This window comes from Pleurodeles waltl, chromosome 3_1 (genome assembly GCF_031143425.1).
Source record: "Pleurodeles waltl isolate 20211129_DDA chromosome 3_1, aPleWal1.hap1.20221129, whole genome shotgun sequence".
In the NCBI taxonomy this organism is placed as follows: Eukaryota; Metazoa; Chordata; class Amphibia; order Caudata; family Salamandridae; genus Pleurodeles; species Pleurodeles waltl.
Genome location: NC_090440.1, coordinates 970,691,736 through 970,707,895, shown reverse-complemented (window position 1 = coordinate 970,707,895; position 16,160 = coordinate 970,691,736). Strand labels below are relative to the sequence as shown.

The following is a 16,160-nucleotide window of genomic DNA, read 5'->3' as shown; positions in this document are numbered from 1 at the left end:
ATAATAAACTATGAGATACAGCAAGTCATACCATAAATAGAATAACAAGGCATTCCATACCATATTACACAGTGACAGGCTATACTATACCATAACTTGCTATACGACAGTCTATTCCATACTGTACCAAGACAGACCATACCATACCATTCCATACTATATAATAACAGCCATACTATACTTTACAATGACAGGCCATACCACACCATATACAGTGATGGATCATACCATATGTTGACAGGCCATACCATACTATACCATCCTATACAATGGCAGACCATACGGTACTTCAAAATGACAGGACATACCATACTATATGGTACAATGATGGGCCATACCATATCATAGCAGACATATTTACAGCCCATATCATACTATAAAATGACCTGCAATACCATACCACACCACATACCATGACGGGGCATAGAATACCGTACGACAGGTCATATGATAACATACATACTGTACAATAACAGGTCATACCATACCAAACAAAACTAAACAATGACAGGGCATACCATATTATATTATAACAGACTACACTACACAATTCCATATTATAAATCACAGGCCATACCATATGATACCATACTGTAATAATTGTCAATTTGCCACATTTGCCACATAACCGATCATCTGCTGCATAATCTGTAGATTTTAACAAAAAGAAGTTATTTCTAACTCAAACAGCTCAAAAGTTAGTAAAAATGCAGAAACACATGTTGCCGTTCAGCAGAAGGCCCTTTGCAGAGGTTGACTGGTCACCTTTCTGTAGCATATTGCCATATTGAGGTGTTAAACTGGTACTAATGAGGTGCAACAAATGGCTAGACAGTGTTAACAAGTTTAGAAACGACAAAATCAGTAATACTATCACAAAATGTGTTGCATGATGCTGCATAATGTGCCTTTTCTTGCTGCATAATTTACTCAACCCTGCTACATAATGTGGCCCTCCGCCGCATAATTCCAGTGGACCTAACCATGCCATACTATACAATGAAAGGCCCTATCATGGTATACAATGACAGACCATGCCCCACCATGCCATACTGAACAATGCCAGGTTATGCCATAATGAGCCATACCATACAGTGATAGACCATACCAGATATGTATATGATCATACCATTCCATTCCCTTTCCTACCCTACTGTATCATATCATATCATACCATACCATACTATATAATGGCAGGACATACCATACTATACTGTGCAAGGCCACACTCTAACATACTATACAATGACAAACCATACCATGCCATGTCATAGTATACACAATCACAGGCAATATCCTCTACACAATGGCAAACCATACCATACACTACCATAATATTAAATAAAAGGCCATACCATTATGTACAATTACATGCCATTCCATACCATACCTGACCATACTGGACAGTCACACAATAACAAGCCATAGTATACCATATTATACAATGATAGGCCATAACATACTATACAATAACAGGCCATTCCACACAATAGTAAAAAATAACACGCCATGCCATACCATAGTATACAGTAACAGGCCATACACACCATACGATACACTGACAGACTATATCATAGTATACAATGACAGGCCATACCATACTATACCCTACTATATGACTTGCCATATCATGCTTTACAAAGACAGGTCATAATATATAATCACATACCGTACTATCCTATACAATTACTGGCCATATTATTCTATATTATGCGTTACTATACAATGACATATCATACAATGACAAGCCATACCTTAACATACCATGCAATGATAAGCCATACCATACCATACCATAACATATTGTGCAATGGCAGGCCATGCCATACTACACAATGACAGGTTATACCATATCATACTATACAATGAAAACCTATACCATACCATAGTCTATGACAGGCTATACCAAACTATACTATACAGTACAGTAAGAAGTCCTACCATACTAGTATACAATGACAGGCCGACTGTATTACACAGTGACAGGCCATACTATGCAATGACAGACCATATACCATACTATACAATGACAGGCTATACTATTCCATACTTTACTATAACAGCCAAGCCATACCATACTATACAATGACAGGCCATACCATACAATAATTGGCCATACCATACCATACAAGAGACATGCTGTACCAAACTATACTATACAGTAAGAAGCCGTACCATACTATACAATGACAGGCTGACTGTATTACACAGTGACATTCCATACTATGCAATGACAGACCATATAGCATACTATACAATGACAGGCTATACCATCCCATACTATACTATAACAGGCCATACCATACTATACAATGACAGGCCATACCATACAATGATTGGCCATACCATACCATACAATGACAGGCCATATCATACCACACCACACCATATGCTGTCATATCATACCATAACCATACCATACATTTACAGGCTATTTCAAACCATACTCTATGATGACCGGTCGTACCATACATTGACAGGCCATACCATACCATACTTTAAAATGAGAGGTCATACATACCTTACTATATAATAGTAGGCTATACCATACTGCACAATGACAGGCAAACTATATCAAGTTATCCCATGATTTATCATACTGTGGCTCTCCATACTATATAATGACTTGTGATAGTATACCATACCTTACTATACAATGACAAGCTGTACCTTACCATACCATTCCATACAATGACAGGCCCTACAATGTACATTGACAGGCAATACCATACCATACTAGGCCATACCTTACCTTATAATAATATACAATATGCCATACCATACAATCACAGGCCAAACGTATCATACTATGCCATACCATATTATAAAACAGCATGTCACTTAATATCATGCTATAAAATAACAGTCATATCATACTGTACAATAACAGGCCATGCCATACCATATCATACAATGATAGGCCATATTTTATCTTTCAATGACAGTCTATACTATGCTATATAGTGAAACCCTATATTTTACTATATAAAGACAGGCCATGAGAGGATGTGGTGATGGCCTGAGCTGCTGACTTGGGAGCTGGGGGAGCTAGGTTTGAGTTTCGGCAACGGCTCAACGTCCTGTGGTCCTGGGCAAATAACTTAATCTCCCTATGCCTACAATTTGCACCTTGAGGCCCTCACAGGTGATTTGCTGCACTTTACAAATCCTCGATTTATATTTACATACCATACAATAATGCACACTCACAGGTCACACCATACCGTACCATACTATACAATTAAAAAACAGCCATACCTTAACATACTATGCCAGGTCATAATATGATAACATGCCATAGAATGGCAGGCCATAACATCCCATACTATACAATGACAGGCCATTTCATAGTATACAATGACAGGCCATAACATAGCATTCCGTAGTATACTATGTCAGGTTATACCATAATGTATCATAGTGTACAATGACAGGCCACACAATACTGTGCCATACTATACAATAACATGCCATACCATACTATACATTGTCAGACCATTCCATACCATACTATACATACAATGACATACTGTACAATCATTTATTATACAATGATAGGCCATACCATACCATACAAGTACAGAACAAACTATAGCATATTATATACCAATAGGCCATACCATACTAAACAATGGCAGGTTACACAATGACAGACCACACAAAACCATACTATTCAATGACAGCTCATGGCATACTGTACTATACATTGACTGGCTATACCATACCACAACAAACCATACAATGACAGGCAATACCATACTACACAATTACAGGCCATACCATGTCATGCCATACTATACCACGAAAGGCCATACCATAACTTACCTTTCTATACAATTACAGTCCAAGCGAAATACTACTATATAATGACAGGTAGTACCACACCATAGTATACAATGACAGGCTACACCGTTCCATACCATACTGTCAAAGCATGATTCTTCGGGGCTTGCTTGCTGGCCGAATGGTCCAACTCCAGGCACCACAAAGTCTGAATGTCGTTTTGACACAGACTATTAGAGTGGCCAGGCGAGGGAAAGGGCATTGGGGAAGGAACTGCTGGGAGGGAAACCTTTTGAGTGAAAAAACAACAGTTGTGACTAGAGTTTCTAAACCCCCTCACTTTCCTTATGACTTTCACATTTCTTGTGCCAAGGATAATGACCAGAGCGCCTACCTTACTTTCCCTGGAGAATGATGCTACCCTGGAGATGTTTTCCTATGAAACAGCAGGATATAGTTTGTGATTTACCCATACAGAATAGACATTAAAACAACTTTGTATACGCTATGACTGCACCTCAGTTTCATCTACATCTATCAGGTATGTCTCTTTTGCTGCCTTGAGCTGACCTTGAAAGGTACTACTGCAGAAACAGGAATCAGTTCTGATTAGGCTGATAGGCATTTGTTACCATCGATGTAACTGGGGTCTCCTGAATGTTCCCAAAGTTTCAGAAAACAAAATGCAGGAATTGCCTCTCAACATATATTACAATGTTTACAGTATTTGTTACAAAAATGTGGCTTTATAAGTGTGGTTTTACTCCAACAGCGCAATGCCCTCTTACACTAAAAGATTGTGGCAATCTTGTTTATGGCAAGGATTCTCAAGCAGGAGCACTCAGCAAGTTCTCAAGCCCCCCCTTATATGTTTACTATACAATAAGAGGCCGATCCATACCATAAAATTACAAGCTGTATCACTTTGTCAAGTCACTGAGGAGTTCCATAACAATACAGAGGAATGAGACCGAAGGCCGATTTCCTTTATAAGGTTATGGAACTCCGATGTGACTTTTAATATCCTTATTATGTACATGTACATCTGGGGGTACTTTATCTCAAATAATACATGGTCACACCATCATCTTCCCCACAAACCACTGGAAAACGTGGTGTGTAGCTCTTTCATATGAAAAAGTGAGCATGTTTGCAAACATGAAGAATAAAAATAAAACCTCTGGTGCAGGATTAAACATAAAAATCTGTTAGATATTTGTTGCAAACAGATACTAGAAACAGTCAGTTAAAAAAAGGCGCAATTAATGTCTAGAAACATGCAGAAAGATTCCAGGTGTTCTCTATCTGTGGAGTGCAAAATACCAAACATATTCTCTCTACCTGTCATTGTAGGCTATTAAAATAGAGCAGAAGAAAAAAAAAAACTTTATTTATTAGAGCTGCTTCATATATGCTCTCCAACCTGACCTGCCTTTCACCCCAGCTGCTGGCTCTGCAGTAGGCATTGTGACCCAACAACTCGACTCTAATAACTTATAATAGTTGAGTTTTTATGTCTTTTTAAAATCAGCGACTGGGTGGGTCACAAGACACCTATTATAAGCAAATTAGAGACATGCATTTATACAGGGATTATAGAATCCCATATGTTACACCATACTGTACAATGACAAACCATACTGTACCATACTATACAATGACAGACTATTCCATAGCATACCATACTATGCTATGAGATTCTATACCATACTATACAATGACAGTGCATACCATATCATACCATACAATGACAGGCCATGACATACTATACAACAGGCCATATCGTATCATACCATACCATGGTATACAATGACAGGCCGCACCATATCATAATATATTATACAATGACAAGGCATACTGTACAAAGATAGGCCGTACCATGCCAGGTTATACCATAATACACAAAGACAGACCATAGCCTACAAAGACAGGCCATACCAAACCATACTTTACAATGACAAGCCATATCATAGTATAAAGTGACATGGCATATTATACAATGAAAGGTTATACCATACCATACTATACAATGACAGATCATACCATACTATCACACATTATATATTGAAAGGCCATATAATATTCCATACCATACCAGAATATACAATAACAGGGCCCTCCATATCATACTGCACTATACAATGACAGGCTGTGTCATAGTACACAATGACAGGCCATAGCATGATATTCCAAAATATACAATGACAGGCCAGACCACCCTGTACAATGTAGGGCCACAATACTATACCGTATTATGGCCTTACCATACTGTACCATAACTGCCCGTACCACACCAAAGAATGGCAGGCCATGTAATTTCATACCATACCATAGAATCCAATGACAGGCCACTCCATATCATACTATACTATACAATGACAGTGCTTACCATACTTTACAATGACAGACCAGACCATACTTTGCAGTGACAGGCCATACCATACAATAACAGTCATGCCGTACTATACAGTAACAGGCGATATCATAGTATACAACAGGGCAAGACGGCATACTGTACTATACAATGACAGGTTATACCATACTGTCCCATACTATACAATAACAGGTCATACCATACCATGCTAATCTATCAATGACAGGCCATTATATAGCATTCTATACAATGAAAGGCCGTACCATACATTACTATACTATGCAATGACATGCCATACCATTCCGTACCACACTATACAATTACAGACCATACCATAACATGCTATATTGCACAATTACAGTAACAGTGCATACTATATTATACACTGATAAGCCATGTCATATCATACTATGTAGTGACAAGCCATACCATTCTAGAAAATGACAAGCCAAATGAAAGTGTACAATGATAGGACATGGCATACCATACTTTATAGTGACAGGCTATACTGTACTATAGTCTACAATGACAGGCACCACCATACCACATTATACAGTGACAGGACATATCACAGCATACTACACAATTACAGGCCATACCACATCATAATATACAATGACAGGCAGGTGATATCTTACCATACAATGACAGGCCATGCTGTACTATACATGACAGGCCATGCCATACTATACAATAACAAGTCATACAATACCATACTACACAATGACAATCCAAACCATACTATATGAAAACATGCTTTCCCATGCCATATCATAACATACTGTACTATGACAGGACCTACCATACCATACTATGAAATGACAAGCCATTCCATACCATATCATGCTATACAATGAGAGGTCATACCATATACCATACTATAATAATATGCTGTACTACCCCATACTATACAATGAGAGGCCATTCCATGCCATACCACACTATACAATGACAGACCATACCATGACAGGCCAGGCCATACTGTACAATGGCAGGCTATATCATACTATGGCATAACATACCATGCCATACCATACCTTACTATACAATGGCTGGCCATACGGAACAATACTGTAAAACGACAGGCAATACGATACCATACAGTGACAGGTCATACTATATACCAAACTATTAAATGACAGGGCATACCATACTTTACACAATGACAGCCCATCGCATGCCATAAGAGGCCATAATAAAAAAAAATGCATTTCTTAATAAACAAAAGTTGAATAACACTAAGAGTACTAGATGAAGTGAAGGCAATCAGAAAGCAACTCTAGACAAAAGAGGCTGTGAAGTGGTTTGTGCATTAGCTCAAATGGCAGAGCCATTATTCTTGACAAAACCACATTTGATTCCCAGGGCAGAAATGGTTTCCAAACAGGAGGAAAACCTTCCAAAATAAGTTATGGTAGGCATAGAGAACAAAAATGTGGAGGGTTCTTTCTGAAGGGTGGGATGGCTACTGAATGTACTCTGATGAGCAAACCCCTTTTACAAGTTGAAAATTCTTCCTGACTCATAAAAGGGCTTTTGCGATCTGCAACACTTCGCAAATAGTAGCGAGAGTGAAAGAGGTGTTCTCTTATTTGGGATTTGCAATGGAATGTATCAATGGTTTGGGACAGCTATTGTGATCTCAAACCATTCAAAGTTACTGTGCCGCTTCCCCCTAGTTGGGGTAGTAACTCATTTGCAAAGGGGAAGCTGTTTCCCTGGGATTGATTCTCCTTTGGGAATCAAGTTGGTACCCTAAAGAGGAGTAGGCAGTTGTCCAGGGAATATTTTTTTAAAGCAAAATCTGTTCCTTTAAATGACACATTACTTTAAAAAACCTTCCTGTTTAGCAATATAAAGAAAAGGATAGAGATTTGCTATCACTTGAAGGCCTCCATTCGTGCATGCACAGCCAGTCACAGGGGGTAGCAAACTGTGACTTACCTAAATAATATTAATTAGGCAGATCATTTACTAACCAACTGTGACTATATAGCTTGTGATGCTACCTGTCAGTCGATAGTTTGCATTACAAATTGCTGTCCCATTTACAAACCAGTCAGAATGCAAGTTGCCCATCCGTGGTTTGCAAATGGGAATAGTTCATCAGCCCGAGGCGTTCAGAGATCTTTTGCATATTAAGATCTTATGTGCCTTCTTCAAGTCCAGGGTCTCAAGTGAACACTGTTCCTCATGGGCCAGGGTCTTAACAGGATGCTTTTCCTCATAGGCAAGGTATTAGGAGGAGCCTCTTCCTCACAGAGCAGGTCTCAAGATCCCTTCCTCACCAGCCTAGGTCTTGATCGCCTGAGCTTTGCTTCGAAGCAATGTATTACCAAAGAAGAGCTTGTCATCTTGAAGAAACTGTGAAGTAGGTGGTGTGCCACTTTCTGGAAACAACTACCATAATGTTGGTAACTTGTATGTACCAAGTGAGGAAGTCTGGGACATTCGTGGAGCTGACGGCGTGCATGAATCGTATAACCTCCAAACGCCAGCCTTATCTAAAAGCCCCACAAGGAGAACGAGCGTTCCAGTACATCCTTCAGATGCACCTTTTAACCTTACCTGCCTGGGAATATCGACAGAAGTGGAAAACTGCACAAGGGCACATGCATGAATGCATGTTGTGTAAATACCACACTGAATCAATAAAACATCTTGTATGTTGTTGCCCCTGTTTGGCGTCTGAACGGCACCTCCTGTTAAAACCTATGTTCTTGAAACATGGGGTGAGAACATGCAAAGAAGCCCTAAGCCTTACCTTTACCACAGTAGTCCCCATAGAACAGGCCTGTTTTGGAAACTTCTTCCATAAGCTGTGTTTAGCCTTATGTCAGGAAAGGAGCCTAATTAGCAAGGGTACTTGTGTAGGGCGGGGGGGGCCTCAAAGAAACGGCTCTGACGAGATGGCTCCTGCCACCCAAGTCATCTCCCCCTGTCACCTAATGGCCTTGGATACTGGAAACGGGTCTGGGTCAACTGGCGAACAATTGGCTGACGTTCGTAGAAGGTTGCATTATGGGTATCCACTCGTGTAAACAGCTTGTGATTAACATCTGGGGACACCAGGTCGGGGTAACTTTGGGCGCTATACCACTTTACAGCATCCCATAGAAGGTGCCATGACTAGGCATCACTCTTGGCACCGGAATTGTATCTCTTGCTGCCTATTTTATTTCTATTATTTTTAGTATTTTAAACATGTTGTTATGATTTTAATTAATCAGGCAATAAAGATTCATTCATTCAAAAAAAAAGTGAGGAAGCACATAGCTATGGGTCTAACTTATCTCCCAATTTTCTCTGTTTTGCAGGAGATTCTACGCCCTCTAGTTTTGTGATGAAGTTCGATGTAGTACTGGAAAACATAAAGGATTTAAATGCCCTTGCTGGGGAAGGAGAGTCACGGATTGAGCACACAGATGGTGGAGCCAGGCTAAGACAGCCTGATCCCATCCCACTCACACTCTATCAGAACGGGATTGTCATGTTTGGGGGCCCCTTCCGGTCCTATGAGGAGCGCTCCACACAGGTACAAAGGTGCAATATGGTTATGCAGGGGCTTTTGATGTTGGCCCAGGCTTGCCTTGCAAATATACTTAGTTGGACTAAGCACTATCACATGTGAGTCCGTGAGGATGGTGCAGCAGTGCAGTGATATCATAGAGGTGCCTTATGTGTGGATGGGGCAGCAGTGCAGTCCTTGGATCTGATACAACTATGCACTATGAGGGGATGTTGCAGCATGTAGGGAGGGGTATTCTCTCAGTTGAGGTGCCTCAACTCGCTGTGCCACTGGACTCAAACTGTACTTCACTAATGAGGCTTAACAAGGCCAGAATATGTCTTTGTTACTTGTGTTCCTGTTTAGCAGGAACCTTTTCCAGCAGTCGGACTACCCGTTTTGAGGTGGAATGACAACTGATTTGCAGATGGTTGTTACCTGTCTGTAATGGCACACATGAGGCAAAAACTATAAAGTGGAATGTGTCCCAGTATAATTACCAGTGGCTGAGATGAATTCAGGTATTCCATCCATCATTGTTTATCTTGCCTGAAAGAATAGAGCAGCAGTACAGTTTGTGTGGATGGTGCTGCTGGGCAATCTGAGAATGCAGCAGTGCTGTCTCTAAGAAAGAAACCGCAGTGCATTCTCTGGGATAATGCTAGAGTGTAATTCTTCGGCATTGCCATACTGGCCGTACCATTCATGGTTTCTGCACATGGTGTAAAAGTGCAGTCTGGGAATCGGTATACAGCAGTACAATCTGTGTGGAAGGTAGTTCAGTGCAGTTTGTGGGGATGGTAAAGCAGTGCATCCTGTGGGAGTGATAGAGTAGAACATAATGGGGGCAGACAGTGTTAGCATGTAGCCTGTGGAGACAGTGATGGTGGTGATGCAGCAGTCAAGCCTGTGACAGTGGTAATGCAGTGTAGTGTATTTCATTTGGCCATTTATTTTTGTTATTTGTAATTGTATTAGTATTTTTGGTTATTTTTAAAAGCGCATTCAGACTAGAGGTATTGAAGTGCTAAGCAGGTGAGAAGGCTGAAGCGAAGCAGCCACCTAAAATGCGAACAGCCAAGTCTTTAGATGCTTTTGAAATGGCAGGAGGGATGATATCTCTCTAATTTTTGGAGGGAGCGAGTTCCAGAGCATTGAGAAGGCTTTGTCTCCCCATTTCGTTTTTTTTTACTTCTTCCGCTCTAGGCCAGCCTAAGCCCAGCTGATCTTAAAGGACGGTTGGGAGTGTACCAGTTAATGGTCGATTGTAGGTATCCTGATCCTTGAGAGTGAAGGTCCTTATGAGTCAGGCACAGTGCTTTAAAGGTAATACGTTTTCCTCAGACCTTCTGTAATGGATGAGAATTTCGGTAGCCCAAGCACTAGTCAAGCGGCAGCATTCTGTATTAGCTGCAACTTGTGAAGGGATAATTGGTTTATATTTAAATAAAGGGCCTTACAGTAGTCCAGTCTAGAGATTATGAGGGCAAGCACCACTGTCACCCTGAGGTCTAGAGGAATAAATGGCAGAACTATTTTTAGAATTAATTATCCAAAGACCAGTATTGGCAATTTTATTTATCTGCAAATTAAAAGTCAGATCTGAATCGCAGAGGACCCCAAGGTTCCTGGCTTTAGAAATAAGATTTGGAAGGGTCCCACAGATCTCAGGCCACCAGCTATGACTCCAAATGGAGGTGTTTGCCCCAAAGATGCTGACAGCCGTTTTATCACCGTTCATCTTCAACCAATTATGGTTCGTCCAATTGCTGATTTCTTTCATGCCGGATTGAAATCTGTCTACCGTAATCTGTATATTGTCATGAATATTGACAATAATTTGGGAGTCATCAGCATATGAAAACATCTGGAAGTTAAAAGATCAGATGATTTTAGCCAAAGGAGTCATGTACAAATTAAAGAGGGTGGGGCTGAGTTATGATCCCTGAGGGACTCTACAGGGAATCTGAAAGGGGTTTGAGCTGTAGTCGCCACAGCTGTTATTGTCCCGTTTTGGAGAAAAGACTCCAGGATGCTCGTAGCCAGACCACTCATTCCTGCCTGATGTAGGCGGTTTTGCAAAATTTGGGGCAAGATAGTATTGAATGCCACCAACAGGTCCAGTAGTATCAGGATGGCACCACCTCCCTGGTCAACTTGTCTCCTAATGGAATCAGTGGAAATCAGAGCGGATTCCATGCTGTAGTTTTTCCAGAACCCATGCTGGGATACATCCAAACAGTCGTGATTAAGCAAGAAGGTGGCCAGCTCTTGGTTGATATGTTTTCACCAGAATTTTTGCAAGCGTAGGTACAAGGGCATAGGTTTTTAAGATCGTCTGGTTTGCCTCCAGGTTTTCTGTTCAGCGGCATGATTATTGTTTCCTTCCAAGTGGGTAGAAACACCCCTGAGTCTAGCACTTCTGCAAAAATTGTCTCCAGTGGCACAGCGATAGAGTCGCTTAGTAATTGAGGTACTCTTGGTTGGCAGGAGTCTTTGGGTGACGCCAAGTGAATTCTAGCTAGAAGGTAATTAATTTTGCTGGGAACTAGAGGAGCAAATGTTGTCAGTATAGGGCCTCGTTCACTTTCATCTCGGGTGCTGGGGCAAGAGATCCCCTGAGCTAAGCTTGGGGGAGAAAATTCAGAATGAATTCTTAGGATTTTATCACAAATTTGTGAGCAGCAAGTGCCTTAACCACTTTAAATAATTCTTTAGGGGTGTTGGAAGCACATATGATTTTCTGGGAATAAAAACATGATTTGGCAGTTCTAATGGCACCTTTGCAAGTTCTCCAAAGCTCCCTAAGCTTGGCTTTTTCCATCGGCCCAGAATCTAATTTCCATTTTCTTATTTGTTTCCTACATTGCCTTTCGAAGGAACTTGAGATCATCCATGTACTAGGGGGCCGATGCTTTTTGCTGTCTTTATTTTAATCTCCCTCAGAGGTGCAATTTCCTGAATGGCTTCCCTTATCTAGGAGTCATTTCTGTTCCTGAGAACCCTGTTCCCCCTTCAAACCTCTCCTGACTCCTCAGTAAGGCCAGGCTCAAGTCTTCCTTTCTGACTCACCCCCAACTACGACTCAAAATATTAGATTTGTTCTTGGGGTGCGGAGAACTTCTATGTATAATGCTGAAGGGGATCTAACAATGATCCGACCATTCTAACTGCTGACAATTGCCCATTGTGACCAGTTCCTGTGTGGAGAACACCCCATTCAGTACATGACCTGCTGCTTGTGTGCTTGAGGTGACCAATTGACTCCAGCCAAAACAGGGCATGAAATGCAGAAGGGGAAGTGTCCTTATCCTCTCTATCCTCCAGGTGGAAGTTAAAATCTCCAAGTTTCAAACACTGTTATACAGCAGTATATAGTGCTTCATAACTGTTAGCTGTGAAACAATCTGATTTTTGTTGTTTTCCTTTCGTACCGGTCTAGTCAAAAGGGGTTTTGATATGTAAGACCTTTTTATGAGATGCTGGTTGAGGTACATGATGGTGCATCATGCCTTGCAGCGTATATGCATAAAGTTCTACGGAGCATGTGTAAGAGGACAGTCAGCCATGTAATCTGTTTGGAAATTTCTATATATCATAGTCTGCATCTTGTGTTCACTATGACAGGAAGAGCCATGTCTTTAATGTCTTCCGGAACTGGTGGTGAGTGACAATATTCTTTATCTGAACAGAGACTGAATTCCAGAGTTTAGTATTCTGGGCAGAGGAGGTTCCATTGTTTCAACTTTTTGAATGGAGGCACAGTCACCAATGATCCAAGCCTTCAGTGAGAGATTTTGTTTGGCAATATGTCTGGAGTTTGTTTTAAAGAAGAGTTGCCCAGTCCCATTGATCACCTGGAAATCTATGCACATAGCTTTAAAGGTGATCCTTCTGCCTACTGGAAGCCTTTGTAGAAGGAAGGGCCAAGGTTTCGTGTAGGTACACCTTTGTAGGTTTGAGCACCAGTCTGGCGACTGCATTTTGAGTTCTGTGTAGTTTCTACAGTATTAAAAGGGAAGCTCCAAAATACAGTTAATTGGCGTATTAACGTAGGAGAGCACTAATACAATGGTAACTTGGACCTTTTGTGGGAACCCTAGTTATGGGAACATTTATCAAAGGCGCCTCATCATGTAGAATCTTCATTTGGTCACTTTATTTGCCTGTGGTATAAGGGAAAGTATGGAGAATATAATCAATCTGATGTTTCTCAATTCAAGCGACTATGGAGGAGACAGAAGGGGTTCTAGTTCCTGTGTGTATGAAAGTGCCCTTGTTAGCATGGTTACCCCCCTCCACTTTTTGCCTGATATTGATGCTGACTTGAATGAGAGAGTCCTGGAATCCTGTTAACCAGGCCCCAGCACCAGTGTTCTTTCACAAAAACGTAACCATTGTTCTCACAATTGACACACCCTTGGCACACAGTCAAGACCCTTGTAAAAGGTACCGAAGGTACCTAGGGTACCAAGGGCCCTGTGGCCAGGGAAGGTCCCAAGGGCTGCAGCATGTATTATGCCACCCTGGGGACAACTCATCAAACACATGCACACTGCAATTTCAACTTGTGTGTGCTGGTGGGGAGAAAAGGGCAAAGTCAACATGGCACTCCTCTCAGGGTGTCATGCCCACCAACCACTGCCTGTGGCATAGGTAAGTTACCCCTCTCGCAGGCCTTACAGCCCTAAGGCAGGGTGCACTATACCACAGGTGAGGGCATAGCTAGATGAGCAATATTCCCCTACAGTGTCCTAGTCAATTCTTATACATTGTAAGTGCAGTGTGGCCATATTGAGTATATGGGTTGGGAGTTTGTCATTACGAACTCCACAGCTCCATAGTGGCTTCACTGAACTTTGGGAAGTTTGGTTTCAAACGTCTCAGCAAAAAAAAACACACTGATGCCAGTTTTGGATTTATTGAAAAGTGCACCAAGAGGGCATCTTAAACATGCCCCCTGTATTTTAGCCAAACATCTAGTGCAGGACTGACCGGTCTGTGCCAGCCTGCCACTTCCAGACAAGTTTATGACCACATGGGGTGAGAGCCTTTGTGCTGTCTGTGGCCAGAAACAAAGCCTGCACTGGGCGGAGGTGCTTCCCACCTCCCCCCATCAGGAACTTAGCACCTGGTGGTGAGACTTAAATGCTCAGGCCTCTTGTTACAGTGCCCCAGGGCACTCCAGCTAGTGGAGATGCCTGCCCCCCAGACAAAGCCCCACGTTTGGCACTAAGTCCGACAGGAAAATTAGCCAAAACAGGGAGGAGTGACCACTTCAGCTGGGACCACCCCAAAGGTGCCCAGAGCTGAAGTGACCTTCTCCTTGCAAAATCCTCCATCTTGGCACCAATAGGGTTAGGTCTGGGCCCCCCTCCTCAAAGGGAGTGGACACCGGAAGGGTGTAGCCACCCTCAGGGACAATAGCCATTGGCTACTGCCCTCTGACACCAGTAACACCCCTAAATCCAGCATTTAAGGGCTCCCCTGACCCTAGCTTGTCAGATTCCTGGCGACCTCAAGAAGAAGACAAGAATAAAGAAGAAGGACTGCTAAGCTGACCCCCAGAAGAGAAGACTGAAGACACCAACTGACTTGGCCCCAGCCCTACAGGCCCATCCCCAGCTTCTGAAGCTTTGCTACAAAAAGGTGACGCATCCTGCAGGACCAGTGTCCACTTAAAAGCCTCAAGAGGACTGCCTGAACCCCAGAGTACCAAGAACTCCCGTGGACACGGTCCTATCCAGAAAGAAACTCCAACAAAGGACTCCAGAACTGCCCCGGATGCAGGAGTCCTGCCCACTCGGCACCCAACGCCCACAGCCCTTGTCCAGGTAGCCCAACCAACTAGAGCTGGTCCCCAGGTGACTCTGACCAAGTGTCCACCCTGGGTTGACCCCTCTTGTCCAACACAACAACACCTCCAGCCTAAATCCGGAGGACTCCCCTGACCACGAGAGAACCAGACGAAGATTCCCAACGCCAAAAGATACCACTGCACCCCTTGACCTTGGGGAATCTGACCTTTGGTGCAGCATCGTCAAACAGGGGGCCCTCCCCCTTCTCCAGCCTTTGGTTTTCTGGAACCAACCCTCTGGACTTTGCATGCACCATCTTTGTGACCCTCGGGCCCCCCCCTATAGGAAAGCATTGGGAGCCCGACGTTGTGTTTACACCCTGCACCCGGCCGCACCTGCGCCGCTGAGGATGTGTGTTTGGTGCTGACCTGTGCCAGATTATGCTATTTATTTGAAAACCGTATAACTTGCCAAATTGAAACAAAGTGGTATTGATACATATCTTGAATGCTTACTTGCAAATGTACTTACCTGCAACTGGAATCTTGTGGTTCTAGAAATAAAGTAACAACATATAATTTTGCTATAAAAAAACATTGGCCTGGAGTTAGTCATTGTGTGTTGGAGGAAGCTGGCCTGGTGTGTGGTGAGCACCTATAGTGTTATCACCTTATACCAGGTCCAGGTATCCCCTGAT

General features: G+C 42.2%; 1 protein-coding gene across 1 annotated transcript in view; it reads left to right on the top strand.

Moving 5' to 3' along the window:
* The window catches only part of UBXN11 (UBX domain protein 11), a 379,872-nt gene that overhangs the window by 204,102 nt on the left and 159,610 nt on the right, over positions 1 to 16,160 (top strand). Inside the window, exon 8 of the mRNA XM_069224030.1 lies at positions 9,475 to 9,692. Within this exon, the coding sequence (XP_069080131.1) occupies positions 9,475 to 9,692 (218 nt within the window). The remainder of the gene's footprint in view (positions 1 to 9,474; positions 9,693 to 16,160) is intronic.